The sequence below is a fragment of the Plecotus auritus genome, assembly GCF_963455305.1.
Source record: "Plecotus auritus genome assembly, chromosome: 1".
NCBI lineage: Eukaryota > Metazoa > Chordata > Mammalia > Chiroptera > Vespertilionidae > Plecotus > Plecotus auritus.
This window is the reverse complement of record NC_137770.1, coordinates 84,856,180-84,874,259: the sequence shown is the minus strand read 5'-3', so window position 1 is coordinate 84,874,259 and position 18,080 is coordinate 84,856,180. Positions and strand designations below refer to the sequence as shown.

Sequence of the window (18,080 nt, the reverse complement as noted above, 5' to 3'; positions counted from 1 at the left end):
AGCTGCCCGCAGGCAGGATGGGAAAAGTAGTTCGTTTCGCCCCGTCTTCCCACTAGACCCTGCTCGCTGGGGATTCTCACAATCGCGGAGGCGTCATCGCTGCTCTAATTAAGCTGGCCGCCTTCTTTTTCTTTAGGACGCCACCGAAAGTAAACGCGGGGAGCATTTCTGAGCCTTTGGAGAATCCCGGGGAAAGGGGGGGGGGTGGAGCCAGCCAATGACCCGGAAGCAGAAGTGACTCCCACCGACAGAGTGCTGGGGAGCGGCAGCAGCCACCGCAGCGGTAGAAGCAGCAATTTATCTGTGTGCAGGCCCAATATTGGAAGAAGATGCTAATTAAAGTGAAGGTGGGAGCACCTCCAGCTTTGCCAAGATGCAGTGGTACTGGGCTGGCCGCCGTGCTTTACGGGAGAAGCGGGGAAGGGAAACCACGCCTTTCCAAAGCCTTGAGGGCGCTGACACCCTCAGGGCTTCGCGCGAGGGGTGATGGGAAGTGGGGGGACTCTAGATGTCTTTGATTGCGAGGGGCTGGCCCAACCAAGTGACGGCGGGGTTTCTGTCATTCCTGCTTTCTCACCAGACGTGACATGACCCTGAAGGCCTCCTTTGTCAGGGTTCTCGCTGTATTCAAACCCCCCGCGGTCAGGGAGAAGACCTAGCAGCAGCTTGGCTCCACTCTCTTAGATTCTTGGAATAAGCTCATGTCTCCGTGCTTCATGCCCAGGTTACCTGCTTCTCCCAGTCCGAGCACAGCACAAAAAACGTTAGCCTGGGAACCGGGGGTGAGGGTCGGGGGAGTGAGGAGGTGGTTCCAAGGCTAGATCGTAAGTCTTCGCTGGTTGTCGTCAAGGTTTAGTATCTCAGCCAGCCTTCAGGAGCCAAAACTGGGAGTGTTCAGTCGGGACCTGCCTTTCTGGGCCAGGCATCTTGGGCCAGTCTCACTTCCTTGATTGAGGCGGGTTAGTTAGTTACCAGTGCCCTAGTTCTTGGTACTAGCAGTGATAACTTCATCTTCTCTCAACTCCCATTATTTTTCCATTCCCAACCCTCACCAGTCCTATCTGCTATTTCCTCTTTTGTACCTGCAGACAGACAAAAATTAACAATTGATGCAGTGCAACATTAGTTTGACTTCTTTACTTCTGAGTAAGTCTATCGTTATTTAATCAGCTCCTTAGTGTATTTGCTATATATAATAGCCATTCTTAGCCTCTTCAGTTCTTCCAAACCACCCCTTAGCTAAGGATTGAGGCCAAACGGCATGGCCAAACTATATTGTTTTTCAAACTTGAGTAGTGGCCTATAAAAGAGTCACTAATTGTGAAGTCAATTTAAGGGTTCAGTGGGTAGTGCGCAGTGTTTAAAAAAAATAGAAATATCAGGTTATACTTCTGGGTAAAAGTATTGTGTTACTAGTTCATATGTATTTCTTAATATGGGTCATTGTCAAAAAGTGTGAAGAACACCAGCAGATCAATGCTTTTATCTTCTTTTCAATGCATAGGGTTTCTTGTGTCCCCTGAGTATACTGTTAGTCCAACTAACAGGTTATTACTATACTTGATGTTCAGTGTTTTGGAAACTCTTTTTAAAATATCAATCTACATTAAAAAATTATACCTCATGTCTCAGACACCCCCCCAAAAAACAACACATTATTATGTGTGATATGCTTTGACATTTCAATTCTATCCTAAATTGATTTCATAACCCATTGATGGTTGAGACCTGCAGTTTAAAAATATACTGTGTTATAGATGGGCTTCTCAACTTAAAAGTGTTTAAGAATCACCTGGGGATCTTGTGAAAATACTGATTCTAATTCATTGGGTCTGGGATGAGACCTGAGATTCTGCATTTCTAACAAGCTCCCATGTGATGTTGATACTGCTTGAGTAGCAAGGTTCTAGATTTTGTCTCTTTGAATTTTTATTTAGTACCTCTCTGAAATTGTCAGTTCCTTTCCTGAAACACTCCTTTTTACCTTTAAGTGGGTTTCTCTATCCTCCATCTCCCTTTTTTGGTGGTGGTTTGCTACATTTCTCTATACGTTAAATACACATAAAAGTGATTAGTTAGCTGTGAGTTATATAAATGATAGGTTTTATTGGCAGGACTCCTTTATAAATTACTAATTTTTCAACTTTTCTCTCCCCTTAGCTGACTTCTTCCATATCTCTTTCTGCAGTCCTTTCAGATCCTTCTGATTTAAATCTTCTCTTGATACTTCATCTTTCTAAAATTAAATACATCATCTTCTGTCTTAAGCTGGCTCCCCAATACTCATCTCATATATTGATCCTGCAAATCTACCAGGTATCTGGAACTCAGTTCTTTAGTGTCATTTTTCTCTTTTAGAATCTAATTTTTCCTTTGATATTTATTTTTGTTTGGTTTACTTTTCATTCCCATTACACTTATTCTGGTCTGGGGTCTCATTAACTTATGTCTTTATTTATGTGTGATGCCTCCAACCAGTTTTTCATATGGCCATGCCCTCTCTAAAGTCTAGAGCAGGGGTGGGCAAACTTTTTGACTCGAGGGCCACAATGGGTTCTTAAACTGGACCGGAGGGCCGGAACAAAAGCATGGATGGAGTGTTTGTGTGAACTAATATAAATTCAAAGTAAAGGAGCGGAGGGGAGAGCAAGAGAACCGGATAGAACAGCCGGATCCGGCCCGCGGGCCGTAGTTTGCCCAAGGCTGGTCTAGAGTCTAAATCGAGACATAATATACAAAATTATAGTGTACAGATCTTTAAACTTCATCATATTGCTCCCTAACCCCAGATCCTGCATTAAATATGTTCTCGTAATTGATTTCAGAGAGAGGAAGGGAGAGTGAGTGAGAGAGAGAAACACAGAGAGAGAAAGAGAGACATCATTAATGAGAGAGAATAATTGATTGGCTACCTCCTGCATACCCCACATTAGGGATCGAGCCTGCAATCTGGGTATGTGCCCTGACTGGGAATCAAACCATGACCTCCTGGTTCATAGGTTGACACTTAACCACTGAGCCATGCTGGCTGGCTTAAATATTTTTTTTAACATAGAATAAAACCCAAAATTCTTAAGGGTTCAGTTCAGTGAGTTTTCAACCACAGTATCTACTCATGTAACCATAAGATCTAGAACATTTTCACTCCTACTCTCTAAAAGGCTCCATAGGTTACTTTTGCTTGTTTTGGAACTTCATATGAATTACAATGCATAATTTTTGTGTCTGGTTTCTTTCACTCAGCATTATGTCTGTTGAGTATATCTGTACTTCCTTCTTATAATTGATTAGTATTCCATTGGATGGCAGTGTCACAGTTTGTTTATCCATTCTACTGTTGATGAACATTTCGATTGTTTCTAGTTTCTGGCCATTATGAATAAGAGTCCTATGAACATTGTTATACAAGTCTTTTTGTGGACATATGTTTTTCCTTTGTATAAATACCTAGGAATGGAATTAGTAGGTCATGTGGTAAATATATATAACTTCATTTATTTATTTATTTAATGTATTCTTTTACTTTTTTTATTTTAGGGAGAGAGAGAGAAACATCGATTTGTTCCACTTACTTATGCATTCATTGGTTGCTTCCTGTATGTGACCTGACTGAGGATCGAATCTGCAACCTTGATCGGAAGGATGCTTTAACCAACTGAGCTACCGGGCCAGGGCTTGATAATGTAACTTTAAAAGAAACTGCTAAACAGTTCTTCAGGTGTACCATTTTACGTTCCCACCTGCAATGAATGAACATTCCAGCTGCTTTGCACCCTTGCTAGTCATATCAGCCATTTTTAAAAAATATATTTTATTGATTTTTTACAGAGAGGAAGGGAGAGGGATAGAGAGTTAGAAATATCAACGAAAGAGAAACATCGATCAGCTGCCTCCTGCACACCCCCTACTGGGGATGTGCCCGCAACCAAGGTACATGCCCTTGACCGGAATCAAACCTGGGACCCTTGAGTCCGCAGGCGGATGCTCTATCCACTGAGCCAAACCGGTTAGGGCCATATCAGCCATTTTTATTTTAGTTGTAATAGTGGGTGTGAAATGTTATTTTATTTAGGTTTAAATTAATCAGTGCTGATTTTCACTCACCATAGCATTTTGACATTGCTCCTTGTATTTGGACAGTAGTATTCAATATGGCACTTCCTTGTATATATAGGTTTGTTCTATTAATTATATGGCTTAGTGTTTCTTGATTGTAAATCTTCACTTGAAAAACATTGTTGGCAAAGGCTGGATCACTTAATTTCTTTTATATACCCTCCAGCACCTAAAGCAATGTGTTGGGCTTAAGTTCATCATAGACTTGTTAAATAGCATTGCATGCATTCCTGGGTCACAGTGAGCAGATCTGAGGGAAGAAGCCCAGTATTGCATGATATATAAAAAATACCTTTTAAAATTGTTCAGTTACTTTTTAATTATGGACAACTTCAAACATATATGACGGCATAGAGAAAGACATACTGCACCCTTTCCCCAGCTTCAAAAACTATAATTTCATGGTCCATCCTATTTACACTCACCAATCCTCCTTAGCTGATGTTTTCTGAAACAAATCCCAGCATATGTTACCCATATGTTTCAGTATTTAGCTGTAAAAAAGAACTTTTTTTCTAATATAACCATAATGATCACACCTAAAAGATTAACACTATCAACAAATGTACTCTTTTTGTCTCATTTATTTTTATAGTTAGTTTGAATCTAATTATAAACTAAGGTTAGACATTACAATTGGTTGATATGTATTTTAAACTCTTTAAACCTGTAAAGCACCCTTTTCCCTCTTTTTTCTTGTTGAATAAACTATATCGTTTGTCCCATAGAGTTTCCTACTGTTTGGATTTTGCTGATTACATCTCCATGCTGTCTTTTAATACATTCCTCTTCTACCTGTTTTTCTTGTCAATAGTAAATAAGATCTAGAACCTTGATTAGTCTTTTCTATGTGTTCATGTGTGAAAATAATTCGTAGGTAATGGTGCGGTAAGTACTTTTTTGTTGTTTTGTTTTGTTAGTTCTCACCTGAGGATATTTTTTCCATTGATTTTTTTTTTTTTTAATTTTTTAGAGAGAGTGGGAGGGGAAGAGACAGAGAGAGAAACATTGATGTGAGAGAGGCACATTGATTGGTTACCTCCTGCACAGTCGGGCCAGGGATCAAGCCTGCAAACCAAGCTACATGCCCTTGTTCAGAATCGAACCCGCAGCCCTTCAGTCCAAAGGCCGGTGCTCTATCCACTGAGCCACACCAGCTAGGGCAACATTTTTTTTTTAAGATTTTTTAAAATATATATTTTTATTGATTTCAGAGAGGAAGGGAGAGGGAGAGAGGAATAGAAACATCAGTGATGAGAAAAATTCATTGATTGGCTGCCTCCTGCATGCCCCTTACTGGGGATCGAGCCCACAACCCTGGCATGTGCCCTTGACCGGAATCGAACCTGGGACCCTTCAGTCCACAGGCCGACGCTGTATCCGCTAAGCCTAACCTGCTAGGGCTAGGGCACCATTTTTTTTTTTTTTTAAATATATTTTATTGATTTTTTACAGAGAGGAAGGGAGAGGGATAGAGAGTTAGAAACATCAATGAGAGAGAAACATCAATCAGCTGCCTCCTGCACATACTGGGGATGTGCCCGCAACCAAGGTACATGCCCTTGACCGGAATCGAACCTGGGACCCTTCAGTCCATAGGCTGACGCTCTATCCACTGGGCCAAACCGGTTAGGGCAGAGGGCACCATTTTTAAGTGTACAGTCAGTAATTGTATTTGGATGTCAGCAGCCCTTAGCCTATGGAAGAAGTCAAGAAGACCAGAGCTGCAATTTAGGATTTACACAGAAGTCTGGAGAAGATATGGGAGAATAGAATGTTGAATTCTAGTGTTACTTAAAAAGTTAATCAGAGGTGATCTCTGATATCCTTGAGAATTCTTTGAATTATCTAAATGTTAATTTCTACCACTGATATACAACAAGATCCTTCTGACTCAAAGGAATGCTATCTTTAGGATACCTCTCATTGCAATCTCAAGCAAAAATACCATCGATTCTACTGGGGTGGGGTGGGGGATGTGAAATGACCTGTAGGACTAAGGTCAAATGGTTTACAGAAGCTTGCCCTCTCAAACACGTCCACAGCCTAAAAATGTTTGATGAATTTAAGATGTGGTCAATGCCTTCCGATTCTTCAGAGCAGCTTTGCCAAGAATGTACATCTATCTCTTAGAAGAGTGGGTCTCAACCTTTCTAATGCCGCGACCCTTTAATACAGTTCCTCGTGTTGTGACCCCCAACCATAAAATTATTTTCTTCTTTTTTTCTTCTTTTTTTATTTAAATAAATCTTTATTCAGATTATTACAATTATTTCTCCTTTTTCCCCCCATAGCTCCCCTACACCCAGTTCCCACCCCACCTTCTGCCCCTACCTCCCCCACACTGTCCTCATCCATCGGTGTATGATTTTTGTCCATTCTCTTCATGAACCCCCCATATCCCTTTCCCCCTGAGAATTATCAGTCCACTCCCTTTCTATGCCCCTGATTCTATTATATTCACCAGATTATTCTGTTCCTCAGGTTTTTAATTCACTTGATTTTTAGGTTCGCTTGTTGATAGATATGTATTTGTTGTTCATAATTTTTCTCTTTACTTTTTTCTTCTTCCTCTTCTTTAAGAATACCTTTCAGCATTTCATATAATACTGGTTTGGTGGTGATGAACTCCTTCAGCTTTTTCTTATCTGTGAAGCTCTTTATCTGCCCTTCAATTCTGAATGATAGCTTTGCTGGGTAGAGTAATCTTGGTTGTAGGTTCTTGCTATTCATCACATTGAAAATTTCTTGCCACTCCCGTCTGGCCTGCATAGTTTCTGTTGAGAAGTCAGCTGACAGTCGTATGGGTGCTCCCTTGTAGGTAATTAACTGTTTTTCTCTTGCTGCTTTTAATATTCTCTCTTTGTCTTTTGCTCTTGGCATTTTAATTATGATGTGTCTTGGTGTGGTCCTCTTTGGATTCCTTTTGTTTGGGGTTCTGTGGGCTTCCTGGACTTGTAAATCTATTTCTTTCACCAGGTGGGGGAAGTTTTCGGTCATTATTTCTTCAAATAGGTTTTCAGTATCTTGCTCTCTCTCTTTTCTTCTGGCACCCCCATAATTCTGATGTTGGTACGCTTGAAGTTGTCCCAGAGTCTTCTTACATTATCTTCAACTTTTTGGATTTTTTTTTTTTGCTTTTTGCTTTTTCGGTTGAGTGTTTTTTGCTTCTTTGTATTTCAATTCTTTGACTTGATTCTTGTGTTCCTCTATTCTGTTTCTGGGTCTCTGTATAATATTTTTTATTTCAGTCAGTGTATGTTTAATTTCTAGTTGGTCCTTTTTCATATCTTCGAGGGTCTCGTTATATTTATTGGCCTTTTCTAGGATATTCTTAAAAAGTCTTATAACCGTGGTTTTGAATTCTATATCCAGTCGTTTGTTTTCCTCCATTTCTTTCGTTTGTGATCTGTTTCTTTGACGCCGCATTTTCACTGCTTCCCTGAGTTGGTAGGGTAAATTTGTGTGCTAGTTTCCTATATGGCCCAGTGGGTCAGCCTCCCCAGTTAACCTGAGGTGGACACTCTTGGTGCACCCCTTTGTGGACTGTGTGTACAGCCTTGTTGTAATTAAGTCTTTATTGTTGTTGGTATCACTGGGAAGAATTGACCTTCGGGCCAGTTGGCTGTAAGGATCAGCTGTGTCTATGCTGGGAGAAGTTCGGTGCTGGAGTCAGCCTTATAGGATTAGACTTGCCAAATTGCAATAGCCTCTGTGCTCAGCTTGGATGGGGTGGAGTCTCAGTCTTGGCTTCCTGTCAGCCTTGCCCTTGCGCGCATGTGCGCTTTCAGTCCTCCGCCTTCCCCAGCTCGAGTCTCCGCCTGAGAGTCCAGACTCCCCCCACAAAAGCGTGGGTCCCCAGGGGCTCGCCTGGAACTGGGGTTCACTGCAGTCAGAACTGGGGCTCAGTGCCGTCAGGAGCCTCTGACTCCCTTCCACTAGGGAAAGCCTGTGGCAACCTCCGCAGCCTTTGTGCGCACTGGCCCGCGTGCGCCTTCAGACTTCTGCCTTTCCCAGCTCGAGTCTCCGCCCGAGAGTCCAGACTCCCCCCGTAAGAGCGTGGGTCCCCAGGGGTTCGCCCGGAACTGGGGTTCAGTGCAGTCAGAACTGGGGTTCAGTGCGGTCGGAGGCTTCCTTCCCCCTTCCGCCAGAGAAAGTCAGCCAGGCTCTCAGCCGCCCTTCCTCTCTGCGCGCACAAAGCCCCTTTGCCGTATCTCCAATTCTCTGTGAGCTTTTCTTTTTCCTTCTAGTTGTAGAATTTTCACTCAGCCAGCTTTCCTGTGGTTCTGGATGGTGTCCGTTCTGTCTTTTAGTTGTAGTTTTGAAATTGTTGTGCGAGGCAGCAGTTTAGGTGTTTACCTATGCCGCCATCTTGGTTTCTCCCCCATAAAATTATTTTCGTTGCTACTTCATATCTGTAATTTTGCTACTGTTAATGATTCGTAATGTAAATATCTGTGTTTTCCGATGGTCTTAGGCTCTACAGCAACAGTTCTCAACCTGTGGGTCGCGATGTAAATAATTTTATGGTTGGGGGTCACCACAACATGAGGAACTGTATTAAAGAGTCGCGGCATTAGAAAGGTTGAGAACCACTGTCTTAGAAGGTAGTAGATCCCCAGAGACCAGGACAGGACATTTTACCTAAGAGACAAATTGTACAGTGGGCTGTAGGACTCATGAAACCCTTGCCTGTTTCAGACGCTGACCGGAAAAGAGATTGAGATTGACATTGAACCCACAGATAAGGTAATGCCCCAACACATCTTCATGCCTGTCTCCCTACATTTGTGTGGATATGCTGATGAACTTAGTCCTTTGCTTTCATGCTGTCTGCATAGCTCTGTTCTTTCCATTTCCATGGTCCTACCCCTATCTACCATGGGTAGCCCCTGACTACTTGTACTCCTTAAGGTGGAACGAATCAAGGAACGTGTGGAAGAGAAAGAGGGAATCCCCCCACAGCAGCAGCGGCTCATCTACAGTGGTAAACAGATGTGAGTTTGGAATGGAAATGAGGGTGTGGCGATCTTACATGAAGATGAGGGAGCAAATACTGGGGATGGAGTAGTCTGCTTCTTTTTATTGGTGGCCTAGACCCTTTGACAATTTAGTGACGCCCATGAACCCCTTCTCAGAATCAGATTTCTGCAGACATAAAATAAAATACATAGAATTACAGAAGCAAATTATATTGAAAATATTTTCAAGATAACTGCAAATAATTGTAATATGTGAAAATACCTAATTTCTATTGTTAATAGGTTACCCATATTGCTAATACCACTATGGATTTTGCCTATGTTCACAATTTAAAGAAATATTAGATTTCAGGTAGGAGTTAGTAAAAATAAAGATGTAACTTTTTTCTCTCATCTGAGTTTATAGACCTCCCCCCCCCCCCCCAAGAGAGATCCATGAAACCCAGGTTAAAAGCCCTGTTCTAGATGATTTTTCTAATCCTTTTTATGCCTTCTTTTCCTGCAGGAATGATGAGAAGACAGCAGCTGATTATAAAATCCTAGGTGGCTCAGTCCTCCACCTGGTGTTGGCTCTAAGAGGAGGAGGTGGTTTTAGGCAGTGATGGACCCTCTCTCCATTTTACCTCCTTACCCTGTCTCTTGTAATGAGGCATCATATATCCTGTAACTCTCTGGGACACCAGAGTCACTGCCCCCTCTCCTGGATGCCCAGTCTTGTGTGTCTACGGGTAGGAGACTGTGAGGACCCCAGGATGCAGTATTCCTGTCCCAAATGGCCCCTGCTGGCTATTGGATTTTAGTTTGCAGTCCTGTGTACTTCCCTCTCTTATGACTATGTCCCTGGTTGTCAATAAAATATTTCTTGGCCTCCTGGAATCTTTCTTCTGTTATACAAACATGACTGAAGTCAAAATGGACTCAGTGCACACCCAGTTATAGCAGGCTGAAAGAGTAGGACAGTGGAAGGGATGTGCCCTCAGAATCCTGCCACTGTCCGTGGCAGTGGTGTACTGGAGCCAGATCTCACCAGTTCATGAGAGCTAATTATTGGCATCTCTTTACAACCCCATATTAAGTAACTTCATGTTGGTAGCTTGAAATTGGCCATGGTAGAATATTTACAGTAATTGGCAAACAATGAAAATCAGTTTCTCCCCCCAAACTGGTGGTTATACATCTATCATACTACTGACATGGGTGGTAGAAACCAGGAGAGTGAATTATCTCCTATTGTGGACCTACTGGACATTTGGGTCTGACTTGAGAGAGGCCTGAAAGGTTTTACAGATACCACATTCTTTATGGCTGGAATATTGCTGAGGGCTCTGGGCTCTATACTATGGAAAGACTCTGATAAGAACAGAGGTTGAGTGAGGAGTGACACAAGCTATGATGGATCACTTGTCTTAGTTGGTAAGGTGAAATGAGGGACCAGTGCCAGAAGAAAGGTCTTCCTTTCCTTGGTGTCTCTAGTAGAATCTCGGGAGACTGGGTGAAGCAGAAACCGCTGTGGTCCAGCGTGCGGTCGCATCGGCACTTGCTGCTGTCCTTCCCGCCCTCCACCATCAGATGGCACTCTTGCACGGCCTTCAGGCTGACCGACGCCACAGTCTGGAGAGGTGGCTGCTGCCGGAGGGTGTCTCTGAGCCCCAGAGAAGGCCCCGCCTCCCTGCACGCAGCCTGTGGGCGCCGGAGATGGCGCCGCTCCCTAAGCTCGCTGTCTTCGATCTGGGTGAGGGACTCTACTGCGGAGAGTTTCGTAGGGCGCTCTCCTTTTCCAAACCCCAGTTCCAGTTCTCGAGTCCCTGCCCCCTCCAGGCTGAACCCTCCCCTTTCTTCCCCGCGCAGATTACACGCTCTGGCCATTCTGGGTGGACACGCACGTAGACCCCCCATTCCACAAGAGCAGGTGAGGGCGGGCTGGGGAGGACGGGCCAGAGGGTCGGGCTGGAGCTGAGTGCATTCTCGCCTTCTCCAGTGATGGAACTGTACGAGATAGGCAGGGCAGGACCATCCGACTGTACCCAGAGGTGCCCGAGGTCCTGGATCGATTTCGAGGCCTTGGGGTACCCATGGCAGCCGCTTCACGGTAAGAACAACTGAAAAAAACTGTCAATCTAATGTTGACAGATGCATACGTGAGACTTCTCGTGTAACCCCTTGGTTACAAAAATTTAGGCGGTGGAAAATTGGTAAGTATTTTACATTTTTAAAATTATGACTTCTCCTGTGCCTTTATTAAATGTTGGCTTAGGCTGTCTCCCAGCCTGCGAGGCAGTCCGACTGGCTCCTCCTTCTCCTCTAATCCTGGTCTTTCTACCCCGCTCCGTAATGAATCTCGCTCGTTAGTGCGGAATAAACCTCCTCTTTAACACGCAAAAAAAAAAAAAATGTTGGCTTAGCGCCACCTATGTCAGACAGGAAGGATTTGAAGTAGAATAAGAACCTAGGAAGCCTATCCATCCATCCTGGGGAAGTAGCAAGTTGATTTCCCGCTGATGATACATAACTTCACTTGCAGCTCTGGCCCTCCACTCTCCTGATCGCATCTACTACATCTTTTTGCAGGACAGGTGAAATTGAAGGGGCCAACCAGCTACTGGAGCTCTTAGACCTTGTCAGATACTTTGTTCAAAGGGAAATCTATCCAGGCAGCAAGGTCACACATTTTGAGAGGTATGAGGAAGATGAGGGTAGAAGTAGGGGGAGAGAAGAGCAGAGAGAATGGAAGAACTAAAGCCAACTTGGTTACTCCCCTGCCCTGCCTTGCACAGGCTGCAGCAGAAGACTGGAGTTCCTTTCTCCCAGATGATCTTCTTCGATGATGAGAAGCGGAATATTGTAGATGTCAGCAAACTGGGTACTAAGTGGTGAGAAGAACCATTTGGGAAATGGGGAAGAAAAGGTTCCTAGGAGAAGTTAGGTATAAATATCTCTTTTCTTTCTAGGTGTTACCTGCATTCATGTTCAGAATGGAATGAGTCTTCAAATACTAACTCAAGGATTAGAGACATTTGCAAAGGCCCACGCTGGACCCTGAGGTCCAGTCCTGTGAATGAGCCTCGTCTGAGGCATAAAACTCAAGAAAACTAGGAAGGCATTTTCAGGTGCAAGTGTAAATTATAAAGTGTATTTGTGTGACAGAAGAAATCTTATCACAGTGTGGAGTTTGTTTTTCTCGCGTGTGGACCAGGGTTGGCTACCCAGAGTGTGAGGGTTAGACTGCATCAGGTTCTGCCTTACAGCCTTGTGGCAAAACCAGGACTCTGATCCCCTCGTACTGGCCCCATCCCCATTCCCTCTCCTGAGCTGTCCAGGGCATGAAGAACTAAGTCTTCCACTGTCCCCTGTACATTTCCTTACAGGAAACAGTTTATTTTGGGGCGGGGTGGGGGCAGCCTTTTAATACTTCAAAGTGAAGCAGCTGCTTTATTTTTGTGTGTGTATGTGTGTATTTTTTATTTTTAAAATTTTAGTTTTGGTTACAGTTTACATTTAATATTATTTTGTTTTGGTTTCATGTGTACAGCATAGTGGTTAGACAATTATATACTTTACAAAGTGATCCCCCCAATATTTCAAGTACCCACCTGACACCATGCATAGTTATTATAATATTATTGACTATATTCCCTTTACTGTACTTTATATCCTCATGATTATTTTGTAACTACTAATTTGTACTTCTTTTTTTAAATATATTTTATTGATTTTTTACAGAGAGGAAGGGAGAGGGATAGAGAGCTAGAAACATCAATGAGAGAGAAACATCGATCAGCTGCCTCCTGCACACCCCCCACTGGGGATGTGCCCGCAACCAAGGTACATGCCCTTGACCAGAATCGAACCCGGGACCCTTCAGTCAGCAGGCTGACGCTCTATTCCAGCCTTGGGCAAACTACGGCCCGCGGGCCGGATCCGGCTGTTCTATCCGGTTCTCTTGCTCTCCCCTCCGCTCCTTTACTTTGAATTTTTATTAGTTCACACAAACACTCCATCCATGCTTTTGTTCCGGCCCTCCGGTCCAGTTTAAGAACCCATTGTGGCCCTCGAGTCAAAAAGTTTGCCCACCCCTGCCTGAGCCAAACCGGTTTCGGCTGTACTTCTTTTTTTAAAAAAAATTCTTTACTGTTTAAAGTATTACATAAGTCTCCTTTTTCCCCCATTGACCTCTCCCCGGCCGCCCCCACCCCCCAGCACATGCCCTCACCTCCACCCCACCCCGTGTCCATTGGTTATGCTCATATGCATGCATTCTAGTCCTTTGGTTGATCTCTTACCCACTCACCCCGCCCCGCCCCCGCTCCCCTCATAAGTTGGACAGTCTGTTTGAACCGAGCCTGCGGGTTTGGGGCTGGTGGCTCGTGTCACGTGATAGCAGTGGCGCCTGTTGATGTCGCAGCGGTGCCCCAAGAAGGGATTGGCCGAGGCGGGTCTCTGAGTGATGGGATGCAGGCTCCCAGAAATAAGGCGGAAGTGTGCAGGACGCCGTGGGGCTGAGGCAGGAGAGGCAGGGGCGATGAGTGGTCTCAGCCGACTCTTCGGGAGGGGTGAGCACGGGCCACAAGGGAAGGGGAATGGGAGACAGACGGGGAAGAAACCCAGGGGACAGGCTTTCCCGAAAATCCTGGTGATGGCCTAGCACGGCCTCCAGTGCACCAGGCGCTGCCTGCCCGACTTCCGCCACCTCGGAAGGAAGAACTCTAGGTCCGGGAAGGCACCGGAGTGGAGGACGGCGGCAGTGCTGGCTCCCACGGTTTAGGTTCCGACGGCCAGTTTCCAGTCCTTTCCAAAACTCTTGTGCTCTCCTGATGCAGGGCAAGAGGGAATCTGAGGTGACGAAGAAAGGGGCCTTCTCAAAGCTCCTATCTGATGTGGGAAGACAAGCAAAAACTGGCATTTACAATATAATGTAGCACTACCTGGTGATGTTCGTGAGAACCAGGGAAGCATAGAAGAAGCAGGTGTCCGGGGTCCAGACGGCTAGAAGTATGCCCAGTGGAGAATTGAGATACCCCCAGGAAGGGGTAACTGCGTGTGTGCGCAAAACAAAGCTGGAAAGAGGATATTTATGTGGAAGAGTAGTTCCACGAATATGTGCACTGAAAGGGAAAAGAAAGCAGAAGGAAGTGTAGTTGGAGAGGACCTTGTGTGTCTCATTTTTAAAGTTTTGGATTTTATCCTGTAGGCAGTAGTGAGTATGGAAGGATTTTAAGTAGGCAAGGGCCATCAGATTTGTGGGCTGATGGAAATAACTGAGAAGTGCAGAAGATGAAAGGAAAAATTGAGATCAGGTTTTAATTTTTTTTCTCTGTCCCCCTGTACTTCATTTCATTTAAGCCTGTGGTGTCAGGACCTTGGGTATCTTCTAGGATAGCAAATGGAACAGTGATTATAAAAAGTGACAATTCTGGTGGAGGATGTGATAATGGGAGGTTATGCATATGTGGGAGCAAAGGGCAAATGGAAAATATCTGTACCTTCCACTCAATTTTGCTGTGACCCTAAAACTGCTCTAAGAAATAAAGTCTACAAAAAAAATTTTAAAGGCTGGAAATGACTTGAAGAGGCAGCTTGGACAGCAAAAGAATACTGGCTTTGGAAGTCATACTGCCACATTTCAATTACTGCTCAATCTCTTACTAATTGTGATTTCATATAAAAAAAAATTAGTGTCTTTGTGCCTGTTTTCACATTTGTAAAGTCCGTTCATTGTAGAGAGTCATTTTGGGATTAAAATAACACAGCCAAGTGCCTAGCACATACCGTGCACTCCATGATTGGTGGTTAATTTTTTCCCTTCACACAATATGGGCCTTCTCTATTGGACTCCAGGGAAGAAGGAGAAGGGACCAACCCCTGAAGAGGCGATACAGAAACTGAAGGAAACGGAGAAGATACTGATCAAGAAACAGGAGTTTCTGGAACAGAAGATTCAACAGGAACTACAAACAGCCAAGAAACATGGGACCAAAAATAAGAGAGGTGACAGGGGAAAGGTGCCATTAGGGAGGACCCAGGTGGGAAGCAGGGGCTTCTGACTCTGATGTTCAAGGTGTGGGCTGGGTCAGCTGCCCTACAGGCTTTGCGGAGGAAGAAAAGATTGGAACAGCAGCTAGCACAAACGGATGGGACATTATCCACCCTGGAGTTTCAGCGTGAAGCCATTGAGAATGCCACCACCAATGCAGAAGTGCTTCGCACTATGGAGCTTGCTGCCCATGGCATGAAGAAAGCCTACCAGGACATGTGGGTATGGGGGGAGGGGGCCCAAGCACAGGAGAGTAGCTTGATATTATGCTTTGGATTTTAAAAGCTCTCAGAATGCCCTAACTGGTTTGGCTCAGTGGATAGAGCGTCGGCCTGCGGACTGAAGGGTCCCAGGTTCGATTCCAGTCAAGGGCATGTACCTTGGTTGCGGGCACATCCCCAGTAGGGAGTGTGCAGGAGGCGATGTTTCTAACTCTCTATCCCTCTCCCTTCCTCTCTGTAAAAAATAAATAAAAGCTCTCAGAATGTGAATCTACAGTATAGACACCTATGATGGCTAGACCTCTGTCAGCACCCCTTCTTCTTGCAAGAATCTCTCTTTTCTGGCTAGAACTTTCTAGCAAGGAAAAATGATTCCCCTAATTTTTAAAGATTCTTCAGAAAAGGGAGTGTAATCTATTCCCAGCCCCACCCCCATTCCCATGTGGATTCTTGCCATTTTTCAGTTTGCCATTGTAACTTGCCTAGTTACAATTTTCCAGGGATCTCTTATATCTGCTAACCATGGATTTATCAGTGAGGCCACAGACAAGGGACTTCATTCATGTGAGATCAGAAAGTCAGGGGGGCAGTTGCCTGATTTCTTGGCTATATATCTTCTCAGGGACATTGACAAGGTGGATGAACTGATGGCCAACATCACAGAACAACAGGAGGTGGCCCAGCAGATTTCTGATGCTATTTCTCGGCCTGTGGGCTTTGCAGATGATGTGGATGAGGTGATTGGGAATGAGGGGTCAGGAAGTCTTGGAGAAAGCATGGGACCAGCCAAAAACAATGTCCAAGAGAATTGGGGGGCAAGTTTAGAGGGGAACATGGTATGTTTTCAGAAGCAAAAGTTTCCTTTCTTTGTCTTGAATCTTGTCATTCCCTATCTAGGATGAACTGTTGGCGGAACTAGAGGACCTAGAACAGGAGGAATTGGCTCGGGAGTTGTTACATGTGGGCGACAAGGAGGAAGAACCCCCAGTCAAACTTCCCAGTGTACCCTCTACACATCTGCCTGCAGGGCCAGGTACCCAGGGCTGTTCTGATGTCTCAAGGACTTGAGAGGGTGGGATAGATATGGGGAGAGATTTCCTCATCCATCCTGCCTTAAAGGAACCAGGCAGAAAGCGCTGCTGCTAAAGTTGCACAGGTTGTTGTTGTAAGGGCACCTGGCTAAAGGGGAATGGGGACTAAAATCCAGTCTGTGCTCCACTCAGCAAACTGTGTGCCCTGGTGTAGGGCTACAGATGCTGTGCAAAACAGGCACCTTTTAAAAATTTGCACAAAGATACAGGATTAGCAGCAGCCCAGCAAGCAGAAGTACCAAATCTTTAGGTTCTTTGCTGGGGAGAGTGAATTCAGCAGATTCTGAGTGCTGTAGCAAGGGGTGATTGGAAGATACTGAGGCTTTAACACGTCTTTCTCTGGATATCCTTGTCCCCAAAGCTCCCAAAGTGGATGAAGATGAAGAAGCACTACAGCAGTTGGCTCAGTGGGTATCCTGATGAGTCTGGGCTTATCTTCCTGATGCTGCCTTCATTGATCTCTTTTCCTTAAGTGCCAAGTGCTGAGCTAAAGGAACATAGCCTTTTTGGGAGGCCCTGCTGAGGGTGGTGGTATAGCCCTGCCAGAGAAAGGGTCTGTTGCCCTCCAATCCCTGGCTCAACTCCGAAGAAGGATCTTGGTGCGGGAGGAGTCCCTGGGCTCCCTTCTCTTTGATAGCAGTTACAGTGCCCTTATCTTCAATAAAATTGGGCAGATGGAATCCTAGTGCTTATACTGCCTTGTCTACACCTGAAAGTTGGAGCTGTTTCAGGCAATGAATAATAACAGGAATAATGAAGGGGCATTGGAACACAGAATAAATGTTTCCAATATCTTACCTACTAGGTTCATCTTTCAAGTTGGTTTGTCCTAGAGTTGCTAGAGCTGTGGTTGAGGAAACTGCCATCTATTGCTTATCTTAGAACTGGAGCTTTCTCTGCATCTTCCCTCATCACTTTCCCCCAGTCAGCGTCTGACAAGACAGCCCCATGATTTACTACCCATTTCCTTTTGCAAAGCCCATTATTAATGACTAGTGGCCTGATGCACGAAATTCGTGCACATTAAAAGGGAATTAGAGGAAATAATTTAATATTGCTATTTGCCCTTTCTCTAAAATAGAAGTGTCAGAGATGAAAGAAAATTAGTAAAATGTATATGAAAACCTTCCTCCTATCAGAGTCTGGGGCGCACCATGGGACCCAGAGTCAAGTCCCCGCCCACCCACATGCACCTCAAAATCGTGTGAGACCCAGACCCAGCCGTGCCCCCCCACTCCATTGGGCTAGATCCAGACCTGGCCAGTCCCACCCTTGTCAAGCCCACCAGGCAGGGGAACGTAGCCTCAGATCCCTTGGCCCGGTGCCAGGACGGGGGGCATGGCCTGAGGTCCCCCAGCCCAGACCGGGGCGGGAGTGTGCCTTGAGGTCTCCCGTCAAGCCCCACCAGGTGGGGGACACGGCCTGAGATCCCCTGTCAAGCAAGCCCTGCTGGGTGGGGGGCATGGCCTGAGGTCCCCCGTCAAGCCCCGCCAGGCGGGGGTGGGGGGGGCGCACAGCCTCAGGTCCCCCAGCCCAGCACCGGGAGGGGGGCACAGCCTCAGGTCCCCCATCAAGCCCCGCTGGGTGGGGGGCGTGGCCTGAGTTCCCCGGACCCAGCATTGGGGGTGCACCTTGAGGT

At 45.2% G+C, this 18,080-nt stretch overlaps 3 protein-coding genes across 7 annotated transcripts; all 3 read left to right on the top strand.

The window, feature by feature from the left end:
* The first annotated feature begins 10 nt into the window (after positions 1-10).
* On the top strand, positions 11-9,965 carry NEDD8 (NEDD8 ubiquitin like modifier). Its single transcript, XM_080670641.1, has 4 exons — positions 11-347; positions 8,818-8,865; positions 9,031-9,113; positions 9,604-9,965. The coding sequence occupies exons 1-4, from the start codon at positions 330-332 to the stop codon at positions 9,698-9,700; spliced, it is 246 nt and encodes an 81-aa protein (XP_080526767.1). The 5' UTR covers positions 11-329; the 3' UTR covers positions 9,701-9,965.
* A 731-nt stretch (positions 9,966-10,696) lies between these two features.
* Positions 10,697-14,949, top strand: LOC308249328 (magnesium-dependent phosphatase 1). 5 transcript variants are annotated; one of them, XR_013960710.1, is made up of 7 exons: positions 10,697-10,830; positions 10,947-11,007; positions 11,077-11,187; positions 11,667-11,774; positions 11,873-11,958; positions 12,047-12,205; positions 14,934-14,949. XR_013960710.1 is itself a non-coding variant. In XM_080670595.1 (7 exons), the coding sequence occupies exons 1-6, from the start codon at positions 10,794-10,796 to the stop codon at positions 12,189-12,191; spliced, it is 558 nt and encodes a 185-aa protein (XP_080526721.1). In that variant the 5' UTR covers positions 10,697-10,793; the 3' UTR covers positions 12,192-12,205; positions 14,934-14,949. The 5 variants fall into 5 exon arrangements, 4 of the variants coding, with proteins under 4 accessions (XP_080526721.1, XP_080526723.1, XP_080526722.1 ...); XM_080670595.1 differs by having other exon boundaries at positions 11,873-11,968; XM_080670597.1 differs by lacking the exon at positions 14,934-14,949 and having other exon boundaries at positions 12,047-12,253.
* Positions 13,472-17,118, top strand: CHMP4A (charged multivesicular body protein 4A). The gene is made up of 6 exons (XM_080670581.1): positions 13,472-13,648; positions 14,934-15,083; positions 15,170-15,347; positions 15,973-16,087; positions 16,248-16,383; positions 16,803-17,118. The coding sequence occupies exons 1-6, from the start codon at positions 13,543-13,545 to the stop codon at positions 16,859-16,861; spliced, it is 744 nt and encodes a 247-aa protein (XP_080526707.1). The 5' UTR covers positions 13,472-13,542; the 3' UTR covers positions 16,862-17,118.
* The last annotated feature ends 962 nt before the right edge of the window (positions 17,119-18,080 follow it).